Consider the following 12,021-nt stretch of genomic DNA (forward strand, 5'->3'; position numbering starts at 1 on the left):
AGATGTGTGGATCCAGGATTACTTTCCTTTTAAAATATTTTCACTAATCTCCCTGCGAATAACAAAAAAATACAGTAACTTTGAAAAGCACTCAATTCAACTATCTTTTCCTATTTTGTAGTGAGATTACATTTTTTCGTCTCAGTTTGTATTTTTAAAAGGTATGAGACAGATCAAAGGACTTTTTGTGACGGTCCTGTCAGAAACCCTCAACTTATTGTTCGACACTGAGTGTAAACCTCCCACATACTAATTTTAATCCTACCTAATATATATTCCAGAACTAAACCATGATTTAAAGTAGTTAAACTAGTTTACTATACTATAACATGACTACATATATTGTTCAGGTATGAGAACACAGACTGTTTATAGGAAAAGACAATGAAGCTGCAGAATACCAGTGTGTAAGTAATAAACTGAGTTAACAGAGAACCAACACAAGGTGAAAAGAAGACAAACAGCAGCTACCATGGCCCAACAATCAGCACAAGTCATTCTGAGTCTCACTTTTGTTGTAGTTTAATCAAGCTTTATCAACCATTTACAGCAGACGTGTAGGTAAAGAGTGTTATGAGTAGGCGCGTGGCAGCCCTGGGTGGGGAGCACTGGTCCAAATACAAAAGGATTAAAGAAACTCGACAGGTATAAAAAGAAAATGAGAAAAATAAATTAAATTGACATGACGGTTCCTCCACTACAGAATCAACCGGTCAACCATGTCAAACTGCACCTTTTGTCGTGTACCAACGTTTTCAAACATTTTATATGCTGCCATCAGAGAACTTCATGTGTGTAACATATGGTTAAATAAAGCCATCATATCATACATCTTACAAAATCAGTCAAACCTGAAAACTGACTGAAAACTGCAATAACAATGAGCAACTAAAGAAACGGTACAATAGTCCTTTCAAAGACTTGAGTGAATGCCATGCAGCAACACACTTGAAAGTCAGAATATATTTCAGACACTGGCCTGTGTAATTTAATTCATGGCCTTCGAGAGGAATGTCTGCTACAGGGCCAGTTATTTTAGAATCGAATGTTTCAAAAGTAACACAAAGTAAGAATCTTCCGGTGTCCTGCGTCATGTTTTCTGACAAATAAACATCCAAGTAAGTGAACGCACATCACTGAGGGAGCTCCATAATACACTAAAATTAGACAGTACACAGGGAAACCATGTGAGACACTGGTCTATTGCAAATGTACATACAACACTCAATTAGAGAAGATCATATCACTGGAAAACTTTACTTACAAAGACCTAGGGCTGTACAATATTTTCCTAAATATAAGTAAAACATGTGCAAGGGTTGTTTATTGGTAACAGCGGAACTGTCAGGAAAACCCCACACTGAGGTAAACACTTGTCTATACAAAATAAAATGAAGTAGTCAACCTCGCGGCTACAAATGTACCACCTAAAACAGTTGATATCCTAAAAAATAAAGAGTTCCGAAATTTTCCAGGTTCTTTAAAGTGGCTTTACAGGGTATGGCTGCAGTTAGAACTGCCGCTGTGTCGATTTGAAGGGTTTGAATCCACCCACGTTGCCACTACTGGAAATGGAGTTACTGGTGATCTGCACAATTCGGTTCATTCCAGATGAAGAGTGACTGCGGAGAGATAAAAACACGTCATGTCAAGGTCTGCTGGGAACAAGAGTCACTTCTGTCATCATTTATTTACATATGTTATACCTGGAGGCCGACATCATGCTGCTGCGAGTGTCTCCCATCCTGCGATTGTCAGAGAAGCCGCCGCGCTGGGAGCTTGAGCCACCGTGCCACTCCTTCCTCACGCCCGAGTCCCTGCTGTGACGCTCCACCACAACCTGGCGGCTGGAGCTGAACGGCTGGAGAGAAGAGATCTGTTAAATGTATGTGTCAGCTACAACTCTGGTCTCAATTTAGCGGATTAAATACCTCCATCAAGGAGATTTTAAGTTTGCTTGTTTTTTTAAATTGCAAAGGCTTAAGATAAACTTAAACCTTTTATGCATGACCTGTAAATACCATGTCCCAAAGGTAAATGGGAATGTAAGAGTTTCATTACAACATGTGCTGACCTGATTACTCATCACCATGGGTCTTATTCCATCTCGATCACTGAAGCTGCTCCGCCCACGGCTGGCCGAAGAGCCTCCTCTGAGCACCGGACCCTGAGCCTCTCGACCGGACCGCTCAGGTCGCATACGCATCGGCCCTCTGCTCAACCAAGCATTACAACATCAGGTTTAAATTGCATTACTTTTCACGTACTAGAAAAAAATTTAAATAATTCTTAAGTGTCAAAGTCTCTTCTTTTACCGCATGTCTCCTTTGTTGCTGTTCATTCCTCCATCATTCTTCCATCCATGCGCTCCGTCCCTGGGTGAACGGTTGTGTGACATGCCAGGCATTCCTGCTCTGGCTCCCATTGGCCGAGCATGCATGGGCACAGGTCGTCTTTCATCTCTGTCCCTGCGGTCGGTGTCCCTGAGTTCACTGCGTTGAGGAGGCGGCGGCTCAGCTCTGCGGACTGTTTCAAAGTTCTTGGGGTAGCGCTCAAAGCCGGAGCCCTCTCTGTGAGGAGCAGGGCGACTCTTCTTTGCCTCAGGCTCACCATCGAATCGGTTACGTCTGGCAAGAAAACCAAGAACAGAATGTGAATACATTTTTTGATTGAAATGGCATAAGAATTTCACTGCTCCGATGACGCCGTCATTGGTGCAGGTGACAATAAACTTTGATTTGATGAGCCAGAAGGCAACATAAATCTGTCAGATTTATAAGTAGTCACTGTTTGCAAAAGACTAAGCTCCGATCAGACACTTTTCAAACTGCAGAATATTTTTTGGGTAAGGGCATAAAACTGATTCTAGGCAACTATTCCTGAGTGTGGCTCATACAGATGCCTTCATGTCGTTTAAACAGGTGGAGGACACTTGACACAGAGAAACAGATCTGTGTGGAAACATGAGATGAGAGTATCACCCGCTGCTTCAGGAGGTTCGTCTGACTGATGTCTGTTCAAAGCTTATTTTAGGACGAGTGGGAATGAAGGTTCAGTGGCTGCAGTTGGTTCAGATATATCTTCAATGTTGTCCAAGGAGACGAACACCGAAACTAAGCTGATGGTATCTAAAGAAACTTGTACCTGTCGTACGTGTTGGTCTGTTCGCCTCCACCTTCTGGAAAACGTCCCCTCTCCCGGGGGCTGAAGTTTGTAAAGCGGTTCTGCTGACGGTTGTAGTTTGAGCCTTGGTTCAAGCGGACATCAGAGTCTGACTGCATCTTCTTGTTGCCATTCCAATAGGGGTCGTCCCTCCGACTGCAACAACACATACAGACACACCTCATGAGCAATGGGCATTAATAGAAACAACTCAGCGCAACACTTTTCATTTTTTTTCCGTATGTGTGGGGTGGGGGGGAGAGAGATTTGTGACACATAGAACTGATCTTTATAAAAATCTGGTGAAATCATATTTATGTTCCTGTATAAACCGGGCATTGCTTCTATTGCAATAATTAAGTTAAAGCACTGCTTTGTGTAAACATCCGGAGGTGCCCCTCTCCAGCAGGAATATGCATGCATGTCTGCCTGTATCTGTTACTCTTCAGACAAACAAAAATGATCATATTTATTTAGTTATTCGAATCACGAATCCGTATCGTTCCAGTCACTTTAACACTGATGTCCCGGCTGTGCGCCGCGTGTCTCATCTGTGGCCGGTGAACGCAAAATGTTGGACTATTTCTGTGTTTAAATAAACTTTAGTGTGAATCAAACCAACAACCAATTTTCGATTTTCACAGCATTTTAAAATAGACTATAAATAGTGAATTTCAATATAAAAATATTAATGATCAATCGAAAATCGATCGTTTAATTCCCCCGACGATCGATTAAGACAATTTAACCGAATGCCCATCCCTATTATGCATCCATATAAGGTAAAACCCCTTAACAAACCAAAGCAGCAAAACAAACCAGGGAATAGCTTGAAAAAGTGACAGGTACAACTACAACACTACTGAGGCTAATTCAAACAGTGTGTACCCGTGTTCCACTTCACGGCCTCTTTTCAGGTTGTTCCTCTTTTCCTGCTCATAGCGGAGCTGTTCCTGTTGCCTCCGCAGCTCCTCGCGCTCACGTGCCATGCGCTCTGCCTCTTTACGCCGCTCCTGAAAGAGGTTATATTGAAATATTCTAATTAATATCTATTACTAAGCAATGTGGATATTGTTACAGCTACAAGCAGTTGTAAAATTTAAAAGCATTTGTAAAGAAGTGCTTAGTTACAAGTTTACTGACAATACGAGTTCCTTCACTGTCTGTAGGAATTTAATCCACTCTTGTTTTCCCCCTGGCCTAATTCTTTTGAAGGGGGGTGCTTAATTGACAAATGGCTTCTAGACTGTTTATTTGAAATAATGAAATAGTACACATCATTTATCCCTGAGGTGGACAGTTTCTAGTTTTACAGTTGAAGCTAAACATTTGACTGCAAAATATGTGTATTTTACAAACAGGTAAATGTATCTATGCTCCCTGTACCTGCTCAATGCGTATTCTTTCTCTCTCGAGCCTCTCTCTCTCCAAGCGCTCCCTCTCCAGTTTTTGTCTTTCCATCTCCAGTCGGTGGCGCTCCCTGAGCAGATTCTCCCTTTCTTCACGCTCTCGCAACAGGCGGACACGCTCACGCTCCCGTCGTTCTTGTTCCGCAATTTCACGCCTCCTACAAACAAGAAATATCTCATTTAAAAACTGCAGAATAAAAAAAGCCAACTAAATTTTGAGTCTACAAAGTGTGTGTGGTTACTTCACTTTTTATATCTTTTATATCTTTTTATTCATAAATGTTTATGTAAAAATAAATGTTACTTTGTATAAATATCGGAAAAAAGAGAGTAAACAAAAAGTAAACAGTAGGTAAATATATACTGGTTTTCTATTTTTTATTGCCTTTCCTATGTATGTTGTATTTATAGTTTTTTTATGTTAGTGTTTTTATGTCCTATGTTCATTGTATGCACCAATTACCAGAGTAAATTCCTTGTAAGTGTAAACCTACTTGGCAATAAAATACTTCTGATTCTGATACCTGCGCAACTCCACGGCTCTGCGGACCCGCTCCATACGGGCCACTCGTTCACGCATCCTCTGCTCTTTCATCTTCTCGAAAGGCAGGATGTCATGTTCTTCTCCCTTGTTCATGAAAGGTCGCGGTTTCTCTTTGAACATCTCCAACTAGGTGAGAAGAGAGACTATAGTTTTAAAACCTCATCGTGAAGCACAGTAAATGAAAAGACCCTTGTATCAGGAGCTTCATACCTCTTCAGGAGGAATCAACCACTTAGGCCGCCTTTGAAAATTCATGTTGACTGGAGGCTGAAAAGTATATAAAAAAAGTTTCTCATTTCTCATCTACTGATTTAAGCTTAGAGTATATCAAATATTTATATAAAATGTAAGATTATAAATAAGTTCTTACCCTCTCAAAATACCTTCCTCTTCTGAAAGGTCTCATTCTGCCAAAATTGGGATCTCCTCTGTTGTAATCTACTGCCATCACCCTGCATGGGCTCTTTGTCCCTAGAAAGAGAGAATGATTATTTACAACAAAAGGCCAAGGAATTAACTGAATTCTTGAAATCGGTGATGGAAAGAGGAATAAAACATACGGCCATGCTTTCGGTCGTCTTTCTTCAGAGAATCTGGTCCCGAGTTGGAGGAAACCGAGTCAGATTTTCCACTTTTCGTCTCCTGTTTCTTGGATAAATCTTTGTCCTTTTCTGACAGTTTATCAGATTTTTTGTCTTCCTTCTTGTAAGGTGGCTGTGCTCTGTTGGATTGAAAGCACATTTAATATCTTGTTGTCCTCACGTAAAGGAATAACTGTTCAACTTATTATGTCACTCACTTGTTCGTCCATTTCATCCCTGTGGAACTGCGCTTGTCACTTGTTTTGATGGAACTTGCTTTGTCCTCTGCTTCTTTCTTTGAAGGCTCTTTTTTGAACGGATCATTTTTGGCCTGAAAAAGCGACGGCAGAATAGTAAATAAAGGCTGCATTCCCCAAATTATTCAATCAATAAAAGGATAGCATTGGATCAGTTAAGTTCTGGTCAGAAACCATTTATCTGATTACCAACTTACCCTCTCCACATATATCTGCTGTCCATGGAGCTCCGTGCAGTCAAGGTGGGAGACGCAACGCGTCACCTCTGTACTGGACGACATCGTCACCAGGCCGTAGCATTTTGAACCAGGACTGCGAGCGTTTGTAACCACCTTGGCACTCAGAACCTGTTGGCAGCAAATTGTGTTCAACTTTTTTTATGACCGATAATTTCAGAAGTATTCCAAATAAGCAACAACCAACTCAACGTTATTTACCTTCCCATATTTGCCGAACAGATTTTTTAGATCAGCTGCTTTGGTGTTTGAGGACAGGCCGCTCACCCAGATGTTACGAGACGAACCGTTGCTGCTAACGACTCCTGATTTAGAGGTTTGCCAGAACACAACAGATACTATAACAACTGGTCAAAAGTGATTTCCTGGGTTTATTTTGAAGGTTTGGACAATATCTTACCCTTGTCATCTTTTCCATCTCGGTCTCTTGAAGAGCTATGGAGCAAATGTTGCAACAACAAACAGATGAAAATGAGCGCAGATTAATAAAACCAAGGTGTAAAGTGAGACGTTTGTCTTGTGGGAAAAGAAACAGCAACACATTTAGTACTTTTCAGAAAAATTCCTGTAGGCAAAGAGTGGATCTGAAACAATGTGTCAAAGGCTTCATTGCTTTTCCAGAGGTGAGATGGGTCAGGTTGTCACCCAATTTATTCCCTGGACCAATGAAATCTTCGGAGCTTTGTTCAACTTCAGTGAATGTTTTGGCCAAAAAGAAAAAAAAAACTGTCATCTTGGGGACTAATGCTCGTTTACAATGCCTTGTGTGGAAACTGGAAAGGGCTTTAAAACTTCTGGAAACATCAAAGTAACAAAATAAGGGTTTTTTTCATCTCCTGGTTATGTAGAATTTAACCAACTTCACAAAAATACATCAAAGTAGTAAATGGCAGGATTAGGTACATCAGTGAACTTTTCCCTTATGCGAAAAAAATCTTGAGGCTACCCACAATGGTGCGTTCTTAGTGAGCTGGACTTGGTAGTAGTATCAAAGAACTGACATAGAAAGACAAACCTCTTTGCTTGACCTGATGCCCCAGTAGTGGAGGGGCCTTTCTTCCCAGAGTCTTTTTCTTTATCTCCCGTGTCAGCTTTCTTCGAGGACTCTCTGTCTTTCTTCGTGGGCTCACACCTGGATCCATCGTCCTTCTTACCATCTCTGTGGCCCTCTGTCTCTTGATCCTTCATGTCATCATCTGGGCCCGTATCAGCAGAGATCTCTGGCTCATCTGTGCCCTTCTCGGCATCTGGAAGTTTCACATGTTTACCTGTTTCCAGGAGATCGTCACCATCAACATCTAGGGTGATGGCATCTTCATTTGGTATTGAAACGGATAGGTGATCGTCTTCTACATCTTTAGAGGAATTCAGGGCTTCGGCGTCAGCATCCATCCGAGCCAGTTCGAGCTCCACCTCTGGCTCAGCATCGTCCTCCATGTCGGGGTCAGCATCGTCATCCTCGTCGGGGTCAGCATCGACCTCTGGCTCAGTCTCCGCGTCTACCTCTGGCTCAGTCTCCGCATCCACCTCTTGCTCAGGCTCTGAATCAGCTTCAGCCGCCACAGCTTCAGGCTCTGGTTCAGCCTCAGACTGAGTGAGGCTGTCCTCCCTCGGTGCAGGCTTAGCATTTTCGTGAGTACCATCATCAGTATCTGTTACATCTGAGGGAGTTAATAGGATAAACATGGCAAAACAACTTTTAAAATTCATGTCGCATATTCATTCACCTAAAAAGTAGAATAGAAAACACATTTAGTGTTAATGGTCATCGAGGGCGTAGACACCATAGGAAGAGACAAAACACACAATCTTCACTGAAATGTGGACGATTAGGTGGTCTTCATTTCTTGACTTGTCTTGAGCTTGTTCACTTTCAATTCATACTGAAGGTGCGAGTCCGGATGTTTCCCCACGATGTGTAATAGTTCTCCAGGTGGGAATATTGGGCCAAGTACATATGAGGAAAAGCCATCAGTTCATCCCTCAGTTCTGTGCATTACACAAAATGCATGGCATCGGTCCCTTGGAGAGTCATCTCAAACATCGTCTAACATCCCGTCAATAATGAATGACGTTGTGGTTTGTTCAGCAGATTTCAGGACAGTCATCAAATCCAATCTGCTGGGATGTGTCCTGTCAAATGTACCCAACTGTAGTCAAAATGTTTGTGTCTCTTTGGATATAACAGTCTGTGTGCAGTCCTAGGCGATGCTGTATGTCAGATGGATGTTGACTGATCAATGACGTCTCTTGGTCTTTAAGGAATCTCATCACACAAGGCCTCAGACTTGTTTTGAGGAGTGTAGCTGTCCTTGATTTACCCAAATACAAGCCTCACTCACAGGCTCTCACCTGGCAAGACATGTAACAAGCTGCCAGATTCCTTTAGTAAAGGGGGTGAAGTATCCGGTGCAGTTGTCACTGCTCTGTCCCCCAATGATGACTCTTCAAATTCATTGTTTGTAATAACAAGTCCGTTTGTTGGTGAAACTTCCCTCGTTGTCTCCATGGGGAGTGTAGGACGCTGGGTGCCAGAGGGCATGGAAATCCACCGAAGCAGTTCTTTAACTTGAAACATTTTGTTCAATCCAAAGAAGTCAGGTACCTCAGTCAAGGCAACCCTCATTTGATACCTCATACATGTACCAATGAACAAAAAACCTGGAGTCTGTCTTCATCAAGCTTGTCTATATGGCTCCTTTTAGCATATTGTGACCTACCACAGCAGCTAGCAGAAGCACAAAATAATCTCATCATAAGACGTTAGGTGCAAAGAAAGAAACGCAAGACTGCCTGAATACATACCCTTCTCGGATTCATACTCTTCAGTTTCCTAGGGGGGGAAACAGAACACATATGTAAGCCCAATGAACTATTTCAAGCGAGGAAAGTTGTTCAGTAGAGTACTTGCAAAGTATTTCTCATTGCATTAGTTCAGTAATATTCCCTCTAGATGAGTATATGCTTCTTTATGACTCCCCAACACAATCCCGGAAGGTGTAGATTAAAATTATTCCATCCTTTACCAGAGAATTCTGACAAATTTCAGTTATTTAGTTTGAAATGGGAAAGAAGAACATTCTGTATAGCAATTGTTACAATTTGTAAACAATTCCTAAGCAAATTAAACTCAGTTTAGTATATTTAGCGCTTCCCCTCACATTTCCTGGAAACCACTGCAACCCTTGATGTAATGCACAGATGTTTACGTGGCCACCCAAACTTTGACATAAAGTCAGGGGCTCTAAGGGTTTTTTTCATATATGAGCCGAACTCAGTCCTCTTAAAGTAGACCAATATAAAAAGGGATTCAGTTCTCCATCTGGTCCACTTTTTTTCTCCGAGGGGGATTTGGAGGGCGGAAAGGGACCCAGTGTGAAAACTCCCCAAATATCAATTCATGCACCTTTCATTTTTGGTGATCAGGAAAAAAAATAATTCTTTGCTAACTCTTAAAACAACTTCCTAAAAATATACCCTGGATGTAAGCTATTATATATGATTGAATTTGTATCTGGACCACGTGGATAAACACAAAAAACAGCAGTCATAAAGCAAACAGAATCCAGTGCCAGTCACCTTGTAAAGGACATCTTCCTCCAAGGTGGCGTCGGCGTCCGAATCCGTTTTTTTCACTGAAAGTTGAAATAAAGAAAGAAAGATGAACATGGATGAAATAACAGACTTGCTTCACCACCCTGTCTCATCAGTGAAGACAAGGGAAAAATTACCTTTAGCTTTCCCAACTTTCCGAGGTAACGCATCACCTGAAAGCTGCATCTTTTCTGGGTCACCACCTTCATCCTCGACAGCCTTAAAACATTTTTAAAAAAAAACCATGTCATTCAAACTGGCATCACAATCTGTTAAAAATGTTTGTTATAAGACCAAAGACAGCTACAGCTTTGAACTCATCAAAATCAATTAAATGTTATAAAATCATCGTTTGTAAGCAGAAAATCTCAATATTTGCTAGTTCCATATTTTTCGACTGTGGAATTTAATGAATTTCTTTGTCAGATATATGTCTCGAGTGTTAGATGGACGACTGACACATTCAGTCTGGTTATTTGCAGAAAGCACTTTCCCTTATTTACTCACATAACAATAACGCCTTAATGATTTAAAAGAAAATAATCGGATGATAAATTCATAATCAAAAATTCTCTAATACCCCAAATTCTAGTTGGTAAGCGTTTGAGAGCAACTGGTTCTATGCTATGAATTGTACGGTTATTTAAAAAGTATGCTGCTTGAAAACCACACAACGATCGACTCATCTGTGTCTTAATGTTTTTTATGAACATCGAGTAAATACAAGGATAACCGCGTGACACCTGGACCCGTGCCTCCTAACGGGTGAGTTCACAGTAACCAGCCGGTGGGAAAACAAACCAACCCTGCGCACATTTCTTCATTTTAAGCCCACAATTAAAACGCTTGTGCAAACGATCCAGCACGAAGCAACAAGCTGAGCTCAATCCAGTCACCTCGACTTTGGGAAATGCACAATGTCTTATTTAACAAGGTGAGGCTTTGATGTGTTTTCTTAAAATTCAGATTACTCATGTCGTCACGAGGCCTATCGTTGTTGATGCTAACGTTAGGGAGGAATACGTTGGTTTCATGGTTCCGGTACTAATTCGAAGCCAAGCAGCTCACACGCGTTTCTAGGTCGAGAGATATAATATGTCGTGGTGTGGTGTTTAAGTTGACGCGTGCAAAGCTAAACTGGGTCAGCAGTCTCGTCAATCGAACCAACAGCAAACCTGTCACGGATGTAGCTAGCGTTAGCATCTCTGCATCGCAACCACCCGACTACCAAACAGGCTAGTTTTTCACTCACCTGTTTCAGCCGCGCTAGGAGAACGCTCTTCACTCCGGAAGTGTCCAAACTCCTTCGCTTCAACTCGGATTTAAGGTCGACAACTCTTAATTCGGTTAATTTCTTCGAATCCGTGGAAATGGCCCCCGACGCCATTTTACCTCGAGATTACTGAGCTGACCGCGCGCGTGCGTGGACCATTTTGGCTAGTCTTCTTCTTCTTCGTTGTTTTCATTCGTTGTCATTAGACGCCACCTACTGTTGTGGAGGAGCCAGTGACTGTCAACATGTTAACAAACCGATGACCTATAAAATAATGCAGGAGCAAAATTTCAAGGCAATCTTCATATAAATACTGTTCAATCATTTCAATGAAAGGGAAAAGTTAGTGTAAGATCAACGGTTTGTAAAGTATTCATCAAAACACACATACACACACTTTTAAAGTTTTCATTATATAAACTTTTTCTACTGTCAATTGTCATTTAAGCCTTTCTGCATGATTTTTTGTTATCACATAGATTTGTTCTCATTATACAGATATAATGGATTTTATCATGACAACATATTTTTCTAAAATGTTCTACCCCTGTTTCTAATTATGTTTTTTTCTTTACACATTATAGTGTGATAACTTTATTTAACATTTAAAACATTTTGAATAGATTCACAGAGTTATCGACTAATGTTTTCATGTTTCTATTCACCCAGGTATTGAAGCCTTGAATGGATTATCTTTACCATTTTTTCTTTACGTCATCCCTTGTTTTGTATCTCCATTTGGTCGGTACTTGTACATTATTGTCATCCAGCCCTGATTTGATATCCCTTGTTTTATCTTTTACATTGCATTACATTTCTTTAAGTTGACGCTTTTACCCAAAGAGACTTACAATAACGATAATCTTGTCTTGTCTTATAGTATTATCTTTAATTTCACCATGTCATTGCTTATTGCTATCTGATTTGTACTTTGTATAATGGGAACCCATTTAGAGCCATTTTTA

General features: G+C 41.0%; 1 protein-coding gene across 1 annotated transcript; it reads right to left on the reverse strand.

Annotated features, from left to right (window-relative positions):
- Positions 1 to 506: 506 nt before the first annotated feature.
- Positions 507 to 11,200, reverse strand: sltm (SAFB-like, transcription modulator). Its single transcript, XM_062385548.1, has 20 exons — positions 11,036 to 11,200; positions 9,921 to 10,002; positions 9,769 to 9,824; positions 8,995 to 9,022; positions 7,205 to 7,850; positions 6,590 to 6,624; positions 6,391 to 6,494; positions 6,151 to 6,300; positions 5,915 to 6,027; positions 5,676 to 5,836; positions 5,486 to 5,586; positions 5,326 to 5,382; positions 5,096 to 5,241; positions 4,549 to 4,729; positions 4,051 to 4,175; positions 3,145 to 3,318; positions 2,316 to 2,627; positions 2,075 to 2,213; positions 1,707 to 1,861; positions 507 to 1,622 (listed from the first exon to the last, which is right to left on the reverse strand). Exons 1-20 carry the CDS (start codon positions 11,168 to 11,170, stop codon positions 1,511 to 1,513), a joined length of 3,012 nt encoding a protein of 1,003 aa, XP_062241532.1. The 5' UTR covers positions 11,171 to 11,200; the 3' UTR covers positions 507 to 1,510.
- Between the last annotated feature and the right edge of the window lie 821 nt (positions 11,201 to 12,021).

This window comes from Platichthys flesus, chromosome 1, assembly GCF_949316205.1.
Source record: "Platichthys flesus chromosome 1, fPlaFle2.1, whole genome shotgun sequence".
Classification (NCBI taxonomy): Eukaryota; Metazoa; Chordata; class Actinopteri; order Pleuronectiformes; family Pleuronectidae; genus Platichthys; species Platichthys flesus.

Coding starts and splice junctions, on each gene's coding strand:
- sltm (XM_062385548.1), bottom strand. CDS start 11,170: ATGGCGTCGGGGGCCATTTCCACGGATTCGAAGAAATTAACCGAATTA. Junction 6,495..6,589: donor AGATGGAAAAGATGACAAGG/GTAAGATATTGT, acceptor CCTCTAAATCAG/GAGTCGTTAGCAGCAACGGT. Junction 1,623..1,706: donor AGCATGATGTCGGCCTCCAG/GTATAACATATG, acceptor ATCTCTCCGCAG/TCACTCTTCATCTGGAATGA.